The sequence below is a fragment of the Electrona antarctica genome, assembly GCF_951216825.1.
Source record: "Electrona antarctica genome assembly, chromosome: 10".
Classification (NCBI taxonomy): domain Eukaryota; kingdom Metazoa; phylum Chordata; class Actinopteri; order Myctophiformes; family Myctophidae; genus Electrona; species Electrona antarctica.
This window is the reverse complement of record NC_136791.1, coordinates 3,571,900-3,588,039: the sequence shown is the minus strand read 5'-3', so window position 1 is coordinate 3,588,039 and position 16,140 is coordinate 3,571,900. Positions and strand designations below refer to the sequence as shown.

The 16,140-nt window shown below is 44.3% G+C and overlaps 1 protein-coding gene across 1 annotated transcript in view; it reads left to right on the top strand.

The window, feature by feature from the left end:
• LOC306931502 (ADP-ribose glycohydrolase MACROD2-like) overlaps nucleotides 1–16,140 on the top strand; it is a gene marked incomplete at its 3' end in the record, with an annotated part of 342,789 nt that overhangs the window by 209,288 nt on the left and 117,361 nt on the right. The window contains exon 4 of the mRNA XM_079512903.1: nucleotides 11,902–11,931. Within this exon, the coding sequence (XP_079369029.1) occupies nucleotides 11,902–11,931 (30 nt within the window). The remainder of the gene's footprint in view (nucleotides 1–11,901; nucleotides 11,932–16,140) is intronic.

Below are 16,140 nucleotides of genomic sequence, written 5' to 3'. Positions count from 1 at the left end.
TACGTCGTCGCGGGCCTGTGTGTTGATGCGTCGTGAGCTTCCAGATCGGCTGTTTTCAGTGAAGAGAGCAATGCTGGCGGTTAGGAAGCGGTCACGTTGCGTCTTGACTCCGATGCCATTGAGTTTTGTCTTTGGCGTCGACTTCAGAGGAAAACGTCAGGGCCCGTATAGCCCGTCTCACGTGCGCAAGCCTTTTTCCCCTGCAGCTTTTTTCGTGTAATTTCTCCAAGCCACCTTCCTGGTGTTAGGGGTTGAGCGGATTCAGGTAGATGTATATTTATGAGGAGGACGTGTATTTCAGGGAGAAAGGTAGTGTGTGTGTGTGTTGTGAAAGAAAGGTGACCTTGTTAGATAAAAGGAGGGCTTGGGAAGCCAAATGATGAAAGAGAACGGGATCATCCCGGGCTCATTAATGTGGATTTGAAGGTCATGTAATTATAACAATAGAAGTGTGGGGCTGGCTTTGGCATCTGGCATTGTTGCTTTGTTATGAAGGTGACGGGGCCTGCCAAGGAAACGGATTAATCCATTTTGGGCGGGAACCCCTTTTGGTGTTAGCATTATGTTATGCTTTAGCTAATGAAAAATAGCAGATCTACAAGCTCATAGCGCGCCACCGAGTGGCGCGCTATGCGCTATGAGCTTGTAGGTCTGCTATTTTTGAAAAATCGAAGAACGACTGACATAGAAACGTAGCTTTTTCACAAAACTGTCAGGATGTAGAAGACATTTTTAGAATCTGATCTCAGGTCAGAACGGATTAATCACTGTGACACCAGCCTGTTGTCATTTTCATACATCCGTCGTCGGCACATCACACGACCGACGCTGTATAGTTGTTGAAAGGAGTGCGGCAAAAAACATAAAATAAATCACTCGCACACCAAACTCACAAAAGTGTTGTTTTGAATGTGAAAGGCTCCGAGACACGAGCGTCTCTCGCCTGATATTGTAATAATAACACATTCAAAGAGATATCTTGTATATCGCGGTCGGGCGGGAACCTTTACGTCCAAAAAGTTATTAATATTTTAAAACACATTTTAAAATTGTGAGAATTGTGCGATCTACAAGTTCACAACGTGTAGCATCGCGATGCAGTGGGAGCTTATATAGATCATCTATTTTCACTAATTTGGTACATATGGCACTCTTGTATGATGAAGTATCCATAGTAGGGTATTCATTTACGCAAATAAAAAGACGATATTAAGCTGTGATCCTGGACACTAATCTTCCTCTGCCAACCTGGGGACAGTCCCGAACTGAGCTCATGAGCTCCTCATTAGCGCCTCACCGGGAGTTAACCCGATAGGACGTGGCGTGTGGAAGGGACACGTTATTCCAACCAGTTCATGTCCCCCTCCATCAGGCGCCCAACACCCACAGAGTCCCCGGTGGGAATCGAACCCGGGACCTTGCCAAAGACGACTTTAACCCATTCTGGGCGGGAACCCCTTTTGGTGTTAGCATTATGTTATGCTTTAGCTATTGAAAAATAGCAGATCTACAAGCTCATAGCGCGCCACCGAGTGGCGCGCTATGAGCTTGTAGGTCTGCTATTTTTGAAAAATCGAAGAACGGCTGACATAGAAACATAGCTTTTTCAGAAAACTGTCAGGATGTAGAAGACATTTTTAGAATCTGATCTCAGGTCAAAATGGGTTAACAACCTTTTGGGATCTTTTATGCATTCAGTTTGAGATGGTGATCGCCACCATCTGCTTAGCTCTCCACTGCTAGGCAACGCACAGCTAGGCTGTGTTGGTCCGCCAGTAAAATGATCCCCCCTCGTCCACTGTGTTGGTCCGCCAGTAAAATGATCCCCCCTCGTCCACTGAACGGTGTTAATGGAAATCTTAAAACCCTTTTTATCTCAGATTATTTTCCCCAGATTGAGGTTTTTTTCATCAAAACTGTTCACGGCTCATAACTAAAGCGCCGTTGTTAGGCAACAGTTGAGGTCAGCTAAAGTCGCTGAGGTTTTGCAACGGTTTCGCTGTACAGTTTACAAACTCTTACTGACACAGTAGCACCTTGAGGTCTCTGTTTTCCTTCACTCCAACAATCTTGCTTATTCTTTTTTATTTTATTGACCTTTATTTGATCAGGGAAGACCATTGAGAGCATGCTCTCTTTTGCAAGGACTCCCTCAGTACGACATGATCCCACATACAAAACAACAAATAACTTAAATTTTACATGAGGTGAAATATAAGATGAGCAATGTTTAAAAGAACATATCATTGCTGTCAGGAGTAAACCTCATAACTCCATTTTTGAGGTTTTTGATTTTTGTTTTGGCATAAATCAGTGCAATTGAACACACCTTTACGTCTGTGTATTGTTTTGAAAATATTGAACCAATGGAAAGTAGTAAAAAAGTGCTTTGGACAAAACCTCTTAACTCCATTGGACCCTCAAAATGTCTGCTAAAGCAACTAACTCCACCACCTCTCCCCCTCTCATGGAAGTAATTGACAATATATAAAGTTACAACACCAACTTTGATGAGGCCGTATTGCTTTGTTTTAAAAAATATATGGTTTTCTTAATTTCCTGAAAAATTAACATTTTGGAGTTATGACGTTTCCTCCTGACAGCAGAGAGATAATGCTAATACACGCTGTGTGTTGCATCCTCAAGTAGTGCCTTAAATTATTCTATAGAGACCCAGTTTGTCCAGTTTCAGAGTCCTGGGTTTTCTTCCTTCTGTTCTGGAGCATAAAAGATGATTTCATATTGCTTGTTTTCCCGGGGTTGATTGTAGCAACAGCCCATGCGAGAGCCTTTTGGCCTGTACTGTAACCCCATGGATTGCAACGCTCTGAGAGGAAGATGGGACTGTATTTGTGGAGATTTACTAGGAAGTCTGTGTGCAAACCGCAATAGGGTGAGCTTTGAGATATGCACGTTTGAGTGGAAATGCGGGGCGGAATCCAGCCACATGTCTACCTCTGCTTACCGCCTGGCTCCCTGGGGAACACTGTCGGCTTTACACAACAAAGCCGGCGAGCCAAATTATCGGGCGAGGCTCTAACACCGGGTAGGGGGAGCTGCATGCATTTTTAATGTGCCACAAATATGAAATACCGCTGTCACATTTTCTCTCCAACTGTAACTGTATTTCTTTACACTTTCTGTGTGAGTATTGGTGAAAAAAGGAGAAAGAGAAAAAAAAGACTCCCGATCCAATCATTACTCATTAAAATGGCTTAATTTTAGCACAGACCACCACAAGCATGAGATGGGTCTTTTGAAAAAAAGAAAAAAGAAAAGAAAAAAGTTTTCAAACGCTTGTTAGAAAATCAGCTTGTGTGTGCCACTCGGTGGCACGCTATGAGCTTGTAGATCTGCTATTTTTCAATAGCTAAAGCATAACATAATACGAACACCAAAAGGGGTTCCCGCCCAAAATGGGTTAAATGATATGAAAGGGATTTAAAACATGAATAACTGCCAGGTGCAACAAGCTCTTGTAGCTGTCGTTTTCGTTCATTTCCGACGACTTTCTTTTGTTGGTAGCTCCAGTTAGCTCATAGCATTAGCTTCTGTTGCCACTCGCTCCGCGCTGCGCCGTTCAGAGTATATGGGTGTTTATGGGTAAGACTCCCATCATTGGCCTAGAGGCAGCCAATCATGAAAAAGTGTCTACTACGGTCGTCTTCATGGTCGCCAGTAGTGGTGCAGTGCACATGTAGTCAAGGGGCTTTTCAAGCACCTGGCAAAAAAAAAAAAAAAAAGACACGACGACACTGTCACATGGAGCAGTCCCATTGATCTACTTCCTGTTTCCTTTTCAGATGCCTGCAGGTTGGTTTAGAGTCGAGACTTTTGGCGACATCTATCTGAATTATTTTCTGCCTGACTGGCACAGTGAAGTGGCGCTTCGAGAGCGCTCGGTGAAGTAGAAATAATGAAATCCACTGATGTAAAGCGGCTCTCAGCTTCTGCAATCCGTTGCGTGGATCCACCGCTATCACAATTCATTTGACTGTGATATATTCACTGAAACTCCAAATAAAGTACATTGAAGATGTTCAGACGGAGATAGTATAGTATTTTATTGCATCTCTGCCCCTTTGAAAAATTGCACCGGGCCATTTGTTTGACTCTGCATCCTATCAGCTTCCACTGTGCAACTAGTTTCAACCAACAAACTTTTTTTATTAAAAAGCTTTTCCTTAGTTTATTTATGTTTCCCAAAGGCACAGCAGCGTGCTCCATTAACCTTGTGGAAAGGGAATAACGATGGGGTGAGTGTCTCCACAATGGATCATGTTTAACAGGGTTGGGTCAAGGAAGCCGAGGCCGGCAGGTAGACAAGCAGGGGGTATGTTTACCGGCCTCGGGTCGCGTAGTTACGCACTAGCACTTCCCCATTCAGCTGCACGATCTGCACCTCTACATGACACCGAGCACACAGCCCAGGTGCATGCCTCACTGAGCTCTGCACACACACGGTTTACACGCCGAAGTGCGCACAAAGAATTTTTATGGCCATTCTGCAAATATAGGGAACGCAGAGAAACACAGAGGGTGGATTCACCATTCAATTTCCATTCGGCTTTGTTTGTGTGTCTGGCCTGGGCTGCTGGAAACGGTAGCTATACGATCCATAAACCATGCCCGCCAGCCTCCGCCATCATCAATATCTTCTGGTTGTGTGCATGGCGGCTATAGCTCTGCCTAGGTTGTCACCGGGCTGAGGAGAATGTACGAGATGACTTTGTGGGTTAGGGTAAGTTCAAAGGGCAGACAGGATGTGGGTGTTCCCAATGTGACAGTCCCCGACACGGTTGCAATGGGGCGGCCTATTGGGCCCGGGCTCTTTCTTAATGACCTGCCCTCCCCACGCTGTCTGGGGAGCCTTTCTTAATGACCTGCCCTCCCCACGCTGTCTGGGGAGCCTTTCTTAATGACCTGCCCTCCCCACGCTGTCTGGGGAGCCTTTCCACCGAGGTTTATGGCCCACGTTGTGTTTACCACAGGGGACTCGCTGGAGGCTGCTGCAGGCAAGCAGAACTCCTGAGATGAAACTCCCAAGTTGCTGTTGTTTTTACTTTTACTTTTTCTTCTTCTTGTTGACTCGGCTGTGGCGAACTTTTAGAACTTACCTTTTTACTAGAACGGAGGAATATATATTCAACCGAATCCAGGGATCGCCCAAGCTATGTCATGTTTTTGTTTTTCTTGCCCTGATCCCATAATCGTAGTTGTTTTTGAGACTGGTCTGTTCTGTCCTTGAAGACAAATTTGATTTCTGCAAGTCCCCAAGGTGTATATGCTGGCAGACACTACAATGGAGAATGTGTTTTTCCCCCTCTCACTGTCTCTCTCTCACTCTCTCTGTAGTCTTTTGTGGCTTGAGGGGGAAAAACAACAACCAGAAACATTAGAAAAGAGAAGGTCTGTGTGGAGGCGCTCAACCACTGCACAAGAAACGGATAATGTCTTTTGATAATGCGGTAATAATAGTTGGATGTATCCCTAAAGGCAGAAAAGTGTTGATCCACCACAAGCTAGCCAGCCTGAGCCCAGAGCAGGGTTAGGCAATGCGGAGAGCATATAATTAACCCATTTTGGACTGAGGTCGATTAAAAAAAAAAGGCTTCTAAATCCTAAAATTTTTCTGAAAAACCCATGTTTCTTTATCAGCGGTGCTCAACCTTTTTCATGTCAAGGACCCCCAGAATTATCTCTATTGGGCCACGGACCCCCATCTCAGAATATGTAGCTCCAGGGATTCCCCCCCCCCCAGACGCCAATATTTTAGTTAAAAATGTTCGCTCTGAAATATATATTCAAAGATTTGCACCACATTTTCACGATTTAAAAAAAATAGCAGACCTATAAGCTCGTAGCGCGCCACTCGGTGGCGCGCTATGAGCTTGTAGATCTGCTATTTTTCAATAGCTAAAGTATAACATAATGCTTGAAACACCAACAGGGGTTCCCGCCCAAAATGAGTTAATATATGCGCTATAAAATATGTACTACGGGGTGGATGTGGCCAAATATGGATTTTGGTTTAGATTTTTCACTCAGGATAATTGAAACGCTTTTCCAGCGAGCCGCGTATCAAAGTTGGCCAAGAATGTAGGGCTGCTTAGCGAGCTCCTGTAGGCTCCGTTCCCTTTGCAGCTGTTCCTTATTTGTCCCATGTGTTTTCCGGCCCTTAAAGAGGGATCCCTGTGCATTTTGGGATTTTTATATACCTCCCTTGATATCTATTGCTGAGGGGCTAAGATCTTGTTTTCAGCAACTCAAGGTAACAAATCTTTTTTCCCCCTCCTCCTTTTTACACCCCTGTGTGTGTGTGTGTGTGTGTGTGTGTGTGTGTGTGTGTGTGTGTGTGTGTGTGTGTGTGTGTGTGTGTGTGTGTGTGTGTGTGTGTGTGTGTGTGTGTGTGTGTGTGTGTGTGTGTGTGTGTGTGTGTGTGTGTGTGTGCGTGCGTGCGTGTGCGTGTGCGTGTGCGCACGTGTGCGTTCAGAGAGACGAATAAATATATCCCTGGACGATGATGAGACATATTTCGAGACATTATTTGTAACGCTGATGGAGACGAGAGCAATGCAGGGACGGGAGGGACAATGAAGTCATGCAGCAGTCTGGGCCATGTTTTTTTTTTCTTTTCTTTTCTTTTTTTTCCTTAACCACTTGCCTGCTCGCTCGCACATTTATCACGACCCCCTGCTGTGATGAGATGGCTGTCGAAAACGCTGCCGTCTCCCAGTGGGGCCTCTGTCGTGAACACACTTAAATGCGTGTGGTTTGGAAACCAACACCTCCACCACACCACCTCCCCTCCAACCACCACCACCACTGGGGGAAAAAATAACTCAAATGCTTTTACTTAAGTAAATGTAGATGTACTCCGTTACAAGTAGACGTCACGTATTCATAATGTTCTCAAGTGAAAGTGCAAAAGCATCGGCATCAAAATGTACTTAAAGTACTCAAAAGTAAAAGTACTCATATTGCAGAATGTGTCCCATGTCCCCCCAAGTTCAAATTGTGTACAAAATCTTTTGAAAATAGCCGATCTACAAGCTCACAATGTGTCGCTCATTGCGACGCATTGACGCAGGGTCCCACTTTCGTGGGAGGCCGCATTATTTTGGAAATACTCAAGTAAGTAAGTAAAAAATAACTCAAAATTGTACTTATAAATAGCCTACAGTACTTAAAGGGGCATTCCACTCATTTTCAACATTTTACTATGTCATTAATATACCTTAGAGCTGTTGTGAGGAAATAATAATAAAGTCCCCCCATTCTGTGTTTCCTAGAACTGGAGGTCTGAAAAAAATCATTATTAAATTAAATCATGTTAATGATTTTTTTCATACTTACAGTTCTAGGAAACACAGAATGGGGGGACTTTTTATTATTTCCACACACAACAGGTCTAAGGTATATTAATGACATAGTAAGAGTGTTGAAAATGAGTGGTTTTCCCCTTTAAGTAAATGTACTATAAGTTACTTTCCACCAGCAGCCCCTCCCCTCCGACGCAAACGCACAGTAAGATGGCGTGGAGCTGATTAGCATCCACGTCTCTATATCTCTGATTAGATGTTGAGTAAACGGAGAGCTCCCTCAGGTAAAGCATTTCCATAATGTCAGGTAATTATAAGCGCCAGGGCCATTAAAGGACACTGATAGTAAGACTCCCCAGGAGAGGATCGACAAAGGGGCGACACACCTTGCTGAAATCGTTCATACTATATTAACCATACTTAGAAAGGGAACAGTTGCCAAAAATAAGCATATACTTTCATCTCTTCATCATCTACTGCCAGTAGATTCAGCATACAGAGCCAAGAACAACATTATTGCCAAGTCTTCACTTAAGAGTATTTTTTTATGTTGAACCACAATTCATTTGCGCTTCCAAAGCCTTTATTTTGCATTTAGACGACTTGCGTTTCATCCACAATGCAGTAACCTGGCCTCGGCTGAGAATGAGGTGTTGGGGGGGTGGGGCGGGAGGGGGGGGGGGGGGGGGGGCGGTTGATTGACAGGTCACACAACTACATGAACTCTGGGGTAAAGAGCAGAGCACACATCTCTGTCATCACAGAAAAAACCTGGAAAGGTGCTATTGTAAACAGCTATTGTAGGTTCTTGGTACATTTCCCGTGTGTGGTGTGTGTGTGTGTGTGTGTGTGTGTCCGCACGCGCATGTGTGTGATGTTGACTGTATGTGAGTACATTGTATGCAACAATAGCGCTTGATGAAGCACACATTCTTTGGTTGGAGGGCTTGCTTTGTCCCCGCTCCCACACTGTGTGCGTGTGTGCGTGCGTGCGTGCGTGTGTGCGTGCACGTGCGTGCATGCGTGCGCTAAAGAGAGAACAATGCAACACGGTAATGACACCACAGAAAGGTGCACAGAGCTCGGCTTTGCACCCTTTTTCATGATTTAATTTCATTTTCATCGTTAAAATATTACGGTAATAATAACCGTCCGCAGCAGCACTTTGCTTCGATGATTAGGAGATCCTCCCTGATACTACGTGTTCGCCTTCACGCCACACATAGTCTTACTTAAGCTTGATTGAAAAACTTTCTGGAGAAAGTGATAAGGAATGAATGGGGGAACAACATGGTGCTGGGCTGATTAGGGATGTAGACAGTTCTGGAACTCATTAACCCCATTTCGACCGAGACCGATTCTACAAATGTCTTATAAATCCTGACCGTTTTCTTAAAAACCCACTGTTTCTATATGTCAGTTGTTCTCAAACATTTTCATGTCAAGGACCCCCAAAAATATATGTAATTGGCCGCCGACCCCATCTGAAAATATGTTGTTCCAGGGACCCCCCAGAAGCAAAAGATTTGAGTTAAAAACTTTCGCTCTGAAAGAATATATTCAAAGATTTGCACCACATTTTCACGACTTTTCAAAAATAGCAGACCTACAAGCTCGTAGCGCGCCACTCGGTGGCGCGCTATGAGCTTGTAGATCTGCTAGTTTTCAATAGCTAAAGCATAACATAATGCTTAACACCAAAAGGGGTTCCCGCCTCAGAATGAGTTAAAGACACGGTGGAATATGCCGTTCCCACGTTGCCCCTCGCGTGAACTGTGTACTTCAAACACGTGGGACACCTGCCTCACCTGCTTCAGTAACACCGCAAATTAAAGCCCAAGTTGTTTTATCAATCCCCCCTGTAATCTTTACTCCTCTGGCGTGCTGAGCCTCGGCTCGTCTTGCTGACAGAGCAAAGATTGGTTAATTTTCTAAAGACATCTTCGCTCAGTCCGAATGCTCCGTATGAGTATATGACTCTATATCCTCGACTAAACCAGTACGCTGTAGCTGATGTGGTGGGGTAAAGAAAAGGGGTCAACGTAGTCACTAGAACAATACAGGGCCACCTCTCTCTCTCTCTCTGTCTGTAATGAGTTGTTTGCCAACTAAATGGTCCCCCCAGGCTGAGAATAGAGTAGATTATATTGTGGATTCTGTTTATAGACATCTTATCTGTGTCACCAAACCAGAGGCGTGGGGGGGAGGGGGAGGGGGGGGAGGGGGGGGTTGGCTCTGTGTGAGTGGAGAAGCGCACTAGCGGTAGGGCATTATTACAGAGTTCCCTTTCCCCTTGCAGCAAACACAGTCTGTTTATCTTGGTGGTGTGTTTTGTCAGAGGTTTCTTTGTTCATAAACAGTCAGACAACACAGGGCTGTGATAACTGTGGTGGATTCCTCTTGTTCATAAACAGTCAGACAACACAGAGCTGTGATAACTGTGGTGGATTCCTCTTTGTTCATAAACAGTCAGACAACACAGAGCTGTGATAACTGTGGTGGATTCCTCTTTGTTCTTTGTTCATAAACAGTCAGACAACACAGAGCTGTGATAACTGTGGTGGATTCTTTGTTCATAAACAGTCAGACAACACAGAGCTGTGATAACTGTGGTGGATTCCTCTTTGTTCATAAACAGTCAGACAACACAGAGCTGTGATAACTGTGGTGGATTCCTCTTTGTTCAGAAACAGTCAGACAACACAGAGCTGTGATAACTGTGGTGGATTCCTCTTTGTTCATAAACAGTCAGACAACACAGAGCTGTGATAACTGTGGTGGATTCTTTGTTCAGAAACAGTCAGACAACACAGGGCTGTGATAACTGTGGTGGATTCCTCTTCGCTGTAAAGCAGTGTACGAGTCATGCTCAGTCAGTATACTGTCCGAGACTGCAGGCCATGGTAATTGCTTTTAATGAGCCACCACATGCTTTATTGAGCTTAACCTCTGTAATGTTGCCAAGCAAGAAATCTGCCAAGGCAGAGTTACTGATTAGGGGTGCAGGGTATTGAAATGAGCTAATGACTGAATCACATCAAATTTTAAATTGCCCAGCACTGTAAAATGTGACGATGCTCTCCGTGCCAAATTTTGATACCGGATACATACGTTCAAAAATAACGAATAACGAAACTCTGGAGAAATCTGTCTGGTCCATTGCTCTTCTCACCACCAATCTGCATTCAGTCTTAATATAAACAGCATCACCAATGTTCTTGTATTCAGCTTTTCCTTGTGATTGACAAATGCTACGCTATGGGTTAATGAGCTAATCTGCATGCTCTACATGCAAAGCTACGTAACGGGCACCATGCCAGATACACTAAGTGATTTTTATTTATTTCATTAAGATGCCCAATACTGCAATGCAAATAGAGATGTCGTCAAAAATGTGGTTAACATTCAACCCGGTATCACTATTTTGGGCATGTATATACTGTAGTGTAATTATAGGCTAATTGTGTTGTGAGGCTGTACATATATTTTCGCTTTTCGGCGTCCAATGAATTCTATAGTGGTTTTCAACCATTTTCGTATCAAGCTCCATTATGTATTCATCCTTTGAGCCACGGACCACCATTTGATGACATTTAGCCTCTCAGACCCAAGACTATGAATAAGAATATGTTGTTGTCATTGGATAAGATTGTATCCACAATTACTTCTTGCAAATTAAGTAATGAAGATATTTAACAATAACTTAACTCTTGAGAGCGTAAAATGAAACCAAATGTTTAATTTTACTGCATATATTGATCATGCAAACGGTACGGATGCAATTTCACCCGTAATGTGGCAGCAGGGATGTACTGTCAGCCTTTAGTATACAAATCCATTTCCGCCACTTGTATTGGTTCAGTGGAAATTTGCTCGCAATGATTTGTTTTGATTTGAATTCCTTCAAAAACACAAAAAAAAATATCTTTCTTAGAAGCGCAAATGTGTTTTTTTTCCCCCTGCAGTGTGGCGGTGGCTTCGGGGCATGTACTGTCGCTTCATTCTCATACAGTCTAACCCATTTTGGGCGGGAATCCCTTTTGGTGTTAGCATTATGCTATGCTTTAGCTATTGAAAAATAGCAGATCTACAAGCTCATAGCGCGCCACCGAGTGGCGCGCTACGAGCTTGTAGGTCTGCTATTTTAAAAAAATCAAAGGACGACTGACATAGAAACATAGCTTTTTCAGAAAACTGTCAGGATGTAGAAGACATTTTTAGAATCTGATCTCAGGTCAAAATAGGCTAATGCAGTCAGTGTCCTCCTTCGGACACCTCAGGGACACTCTATGAGCTATCCCAGTTCACTCTGAAAACCAAATGTTTATGTTTTGTCAATGTCAAAGTGTGTCGATTGTTGCGGAACAGAAAATAAATCTTTTTCTTTTTTAGTTTTCTCCGTAAAATGCCCTTCTTTCTTTTTTTTAAATCCATACAGACCGTCTGGTATCAACATCTAAGTTGAGATGAACATTTCCCGATGAGAAAACAGGCCCTTTTGGTTTCTCTGCTGCTATCTCTCTTTCTCTTTTTTTACTGCCTGAATATATCAACTAATTTCCATTTCTTTCTATTTCAGCAAACTCCAGTCTTCTGGGAGGAGGCGGAGGTGAGTGGATGCCTTTTTGTTATAATATAACATAGCACAAAACACAAAGAAAAGCAAAGTTCTTTGTTTACCCAGGGAAGTGGACTAAGCTCGAGATGCTTGTTTACAGCCACGCCCTGCTCATAGAACATTTCATGGTACAGTAGGGGTTCAATGCCTTGCTCAAGGGCACTTCAGCGGTGGTAATTTTAACGTGCCGGTCCGGGGATTTGAACTGGCGACCTTCCGGTATCAAGATCGCTCCGCAAACCGTTCCGCCACCGCTGCCCACACTATATAGTATCATGGCTCCATCGTTCATTCCCATGGAATTACAGTGGTATTAATATTAACCACTTTAGCCCCTGCGGCGTGCGTCCCTATTTTGGGGCAGACACTAGCCGATCTAAAAGCTCACAACGTGTCACCTTGTGACACGTTTGTGAGCTTGTAGATCGGATATTTTCCACCGCGCGACTAAGCGTATATAAGGAAGCAAGGGCTCAAGTGGTTAAAGCAATTAAAGTGACACTCATCACGTCTGGCATATGGAACATCCGTACACCTCTGTGCGCTAACAGCACAATTCAGTGTGTGTTTCGCCGCCAGCGCCTTTTGTTAACCCGTTTTGGGCGGGAACCCCTTTTTGGTGTTAGCATTGGGAGGCATACTATGGTCCGACGGAGCATTGGTTCGACATGCGTCCGCACCTCGGACTAGCGCCTGCTCCCGTGCTTGTGGTTATTGTTAGGTTAGGGTTTGAGGTGGGTTGTCGTGTTTCGGACCAAACGCATGCACCCGTTAGCATTATGTTATGCTTTAGCTATTGACAAATAGCTATATAATATAATATACAAAGCTATTGACAAATAGCAGATGTATAAGCTCATAGCGCGCCACCGAGTGACGCGCTACGAGCTTGTAGGTCTGCTATTTTTGAAAAATCGAAGAACGACTGACATAGAAACATAGCTTTTTCAGAAAACTGTCAGGATGTAGAAGACATTTTTATAGAATCTGATCTCAGGTCAAAATGGGTTAAATGTGAGTGAATGGCGAGGCCAGCATCGCATCAGAGCTCTCGGTGCGCTGCGAGCCGCCCATAGCCTCGGCCACGGCCAGACATGGTCATTAATTTGCCGCCCTGCCGAAGAATGTTAGTATCAAAACGAATTTGGAGGCGGCCGACCATGGTGTGGGAATAAGAGGGTGTATATCTGGGAACCCCAGGAGAAGACTGCTTGTCCAATCAGAACCCCAGGAGAAGACTGCTTGTCCAATCCCCACTGTTCCTTCCTTTGGAAGTTTGACTTTCACTGTGACATGATTGAAATAATCATTCTTTGTTGAGGGCCGTCCGGGTGGAGTCTGAATGGAAAGACAACAAACTCAGATGTGGAATTTTTGATCTTGGATTCTAAAGGGAGTATCAGGTGCTGCGAGGGAATGGCAATGAAATGAGGTCACTGCTCCGAACCCAATTTGTTTATCCACCAGTGTTGTTGGTGTTGTTGTTGTTACTTTCATAGCTCAGCGAGATGCTGTGTGTGCAGCATTCATGATTTTCCTGCTCTTAAAGGTATATTCAGTGATTTCGCTTCATTTAAATATCACTTATTTTTTCTTTTTTTTTGGATAATCCTCCCTACTATAGAGTGTGCTGACCATATAAGGAGTTCTCCCTGTCCCCAGTTAACCCCTGGGGTCAAAAAACCCTAGTTTCGGTTTGGGCTTTGGGTGGCAAAGCCTTCATCCAATCAGGATGAGAGGGGCCTTCCTCCAATCATGATCGACTGGGGGCGGGCCTTGGTGCACATGCTGTTGGCCTGTTGCACTTCCCCCCACTGTAGAGTGTGTGCATGTGCACATTTTGTTACCGGGGCGGACTGGGTGGTTTTCCAAATCACCCAAATCACTGAATGCTCCTTTAATTCAAATCATGTTTTTGGCCAGTATATACATACTGTACATGCTGGCCCAAAAACATGCTGTATTATTATGAACTGGTGGCCTGTCTGTCACCAATATGTTGGAAATGGTAACAATGGTAAATGGTGCATTTATATAGCGCCTTTATCCAAGGCGCTTTACATACGTGTAGATTGTGCATTACATTCACCCATTCATACACATTCATACACCGATTGCGGCGGAAGCCATGCAAGGTTAACCTGACTCCGCCAGATGGGGCAGCAGAGAGTACACTGGGTTCCCCCCTCCTGCTCCCATCTGGGAACTCTCAGGCAGACTTGATGCTCCGGCCACCAAGTGGCCTGGCCAATCAGCGGCAGCTAGAGGCGGGATCAAGGCATCACTGTGTATGCCTTGATCCCGCCTCTAGCTGCCAACCAACACATCGGGAGCAGTTTGGGGTTCAGTGTCTTGCCCAAGGACACTTCGACATGTGGACAGGAGGAGCCGGGATTCGAACCGCCGAACCATGGATCATTGGACGACCTGCTCTACCTCCTGAGCCACAGTCGCCCAACCACAGTTGCCAAATGGCAACAATTAACTACAATAATTCAAATAACTAGTCCATACCTGGGGATGTGCGCATCTGCACACTCAAAGTATTTGCAGTATTACAACCTGGTCATTTACCTGACATTGAGTCATACGTTGTTACCACAACCATGAGAAGTCCATGCTTACATTGTTCCTGTTATTAGCTTACCATTTACAATTTACAATTTAGGCATTTAGCAGACGCTCTTAATCCAGAGCGACTTACATTAAGCAAGAACAAAAAAAGCATGGGAATACATCACATATATAAAAAGCATTTATCATGAAACGTGCGTAAGCTAAGAACGTAACAGTGGAATATCTATATAATGAAACTATACATATAAACTATACATATATACTATACTATGCTATACATATGTACTATGACATGCTATGACTACATACAATGCAATTATAGTGCTGTCTACATAACATGCTATAAGTCTGTATCAAATGCTATCTAAGTCAACAAAGATGCTATCTTGCTTGTGCTAGCTTGTGCTAATAACACAACATTCATTCCAACATTGCACTTGCGAATGAATGAACCATCTGTGTGAGCGCTATATGGACATGATATCCAAAGCACACACATTTATGCGTACGTTGCGATTGTGAATAAACGCTCCTCTGTGCGCACTGCGAGTGATATGGTGCTTGTAGAGACGATTTCCTGTATTAGTAGGCAGCTGTCAAAGGGCTGGTAGGTTTGTGGGTGGGAGTCTAAATATGCTTGAGCCGAAGTATCTTAATTCAGGTACCACTTTTTCTGGTGCTTAATTATATTATATTATTATATGGTGTTGTTGGGATCTCTCTGGTACGCTGGGATCTCTCTGGCCGATGCTGCTTCGGTCTTACTGACTGGCTTGGCACTTTGTCGGTCTCTTCGATCTGGTACTTCTGAGGAACTCGCACTTCTGAGTCAATCTGGAACACACACACTTCTGACATGACGTCGTGGCCTGACGTCACGCCACTGACCGTTTCCGTGACAACAGTGCTCATATAACACATTCTGTGCACATGGCTCCAAAATCAAGGTCCTTTAGAACCATAACGCTGCCGCTACAACTGAACACAACAGATCCCATATAAGCGTGGAGGACCGTAACCATGACAACATAACAGATCCCATAGCCTGGAGGACCGTAACCAAGACAACATAACAGATCCCATAGCCTGGAGGACCGTAACCATGACAACATAACATCCCATAGCCTGGAGGACCGTAACCATGACAACATAACAGATCCCATAGCCTGGAGGACCGTAACCATGACAACATAACAGATCCCATAGCCTGGAGGACCGTAACCATGACAACATAACAGATCCCATAGCCTGGAGGACCGTAACCATGACAACATAACAGATCCCATAGCCTGGAGGACCGTAACCATGACAACATAACAGATCCCATAGCCTGGAGGACCGTAACCTTGGCAACGGAATAGATCCCATAACCTGGGGGGGGACTGTAACGTGACAACAGAGCTTAATTTTGCATGTTAACAATCATACGACAAAATGCAGGCCCATGGATAATGCTACACCTTCATGTGGTCCAGGCACAACATGACCCCCATTACAGTCTCTCTATTATGTCGAAGCTCGGTTCACATCTAATCACGCTGCCCTGGAGTGGCCCTCATCTCATCTGACGCATGGGTAAAAAGTCCTGCAGACTTAACCATCCAAAGCGCTGTTGCATCGCAG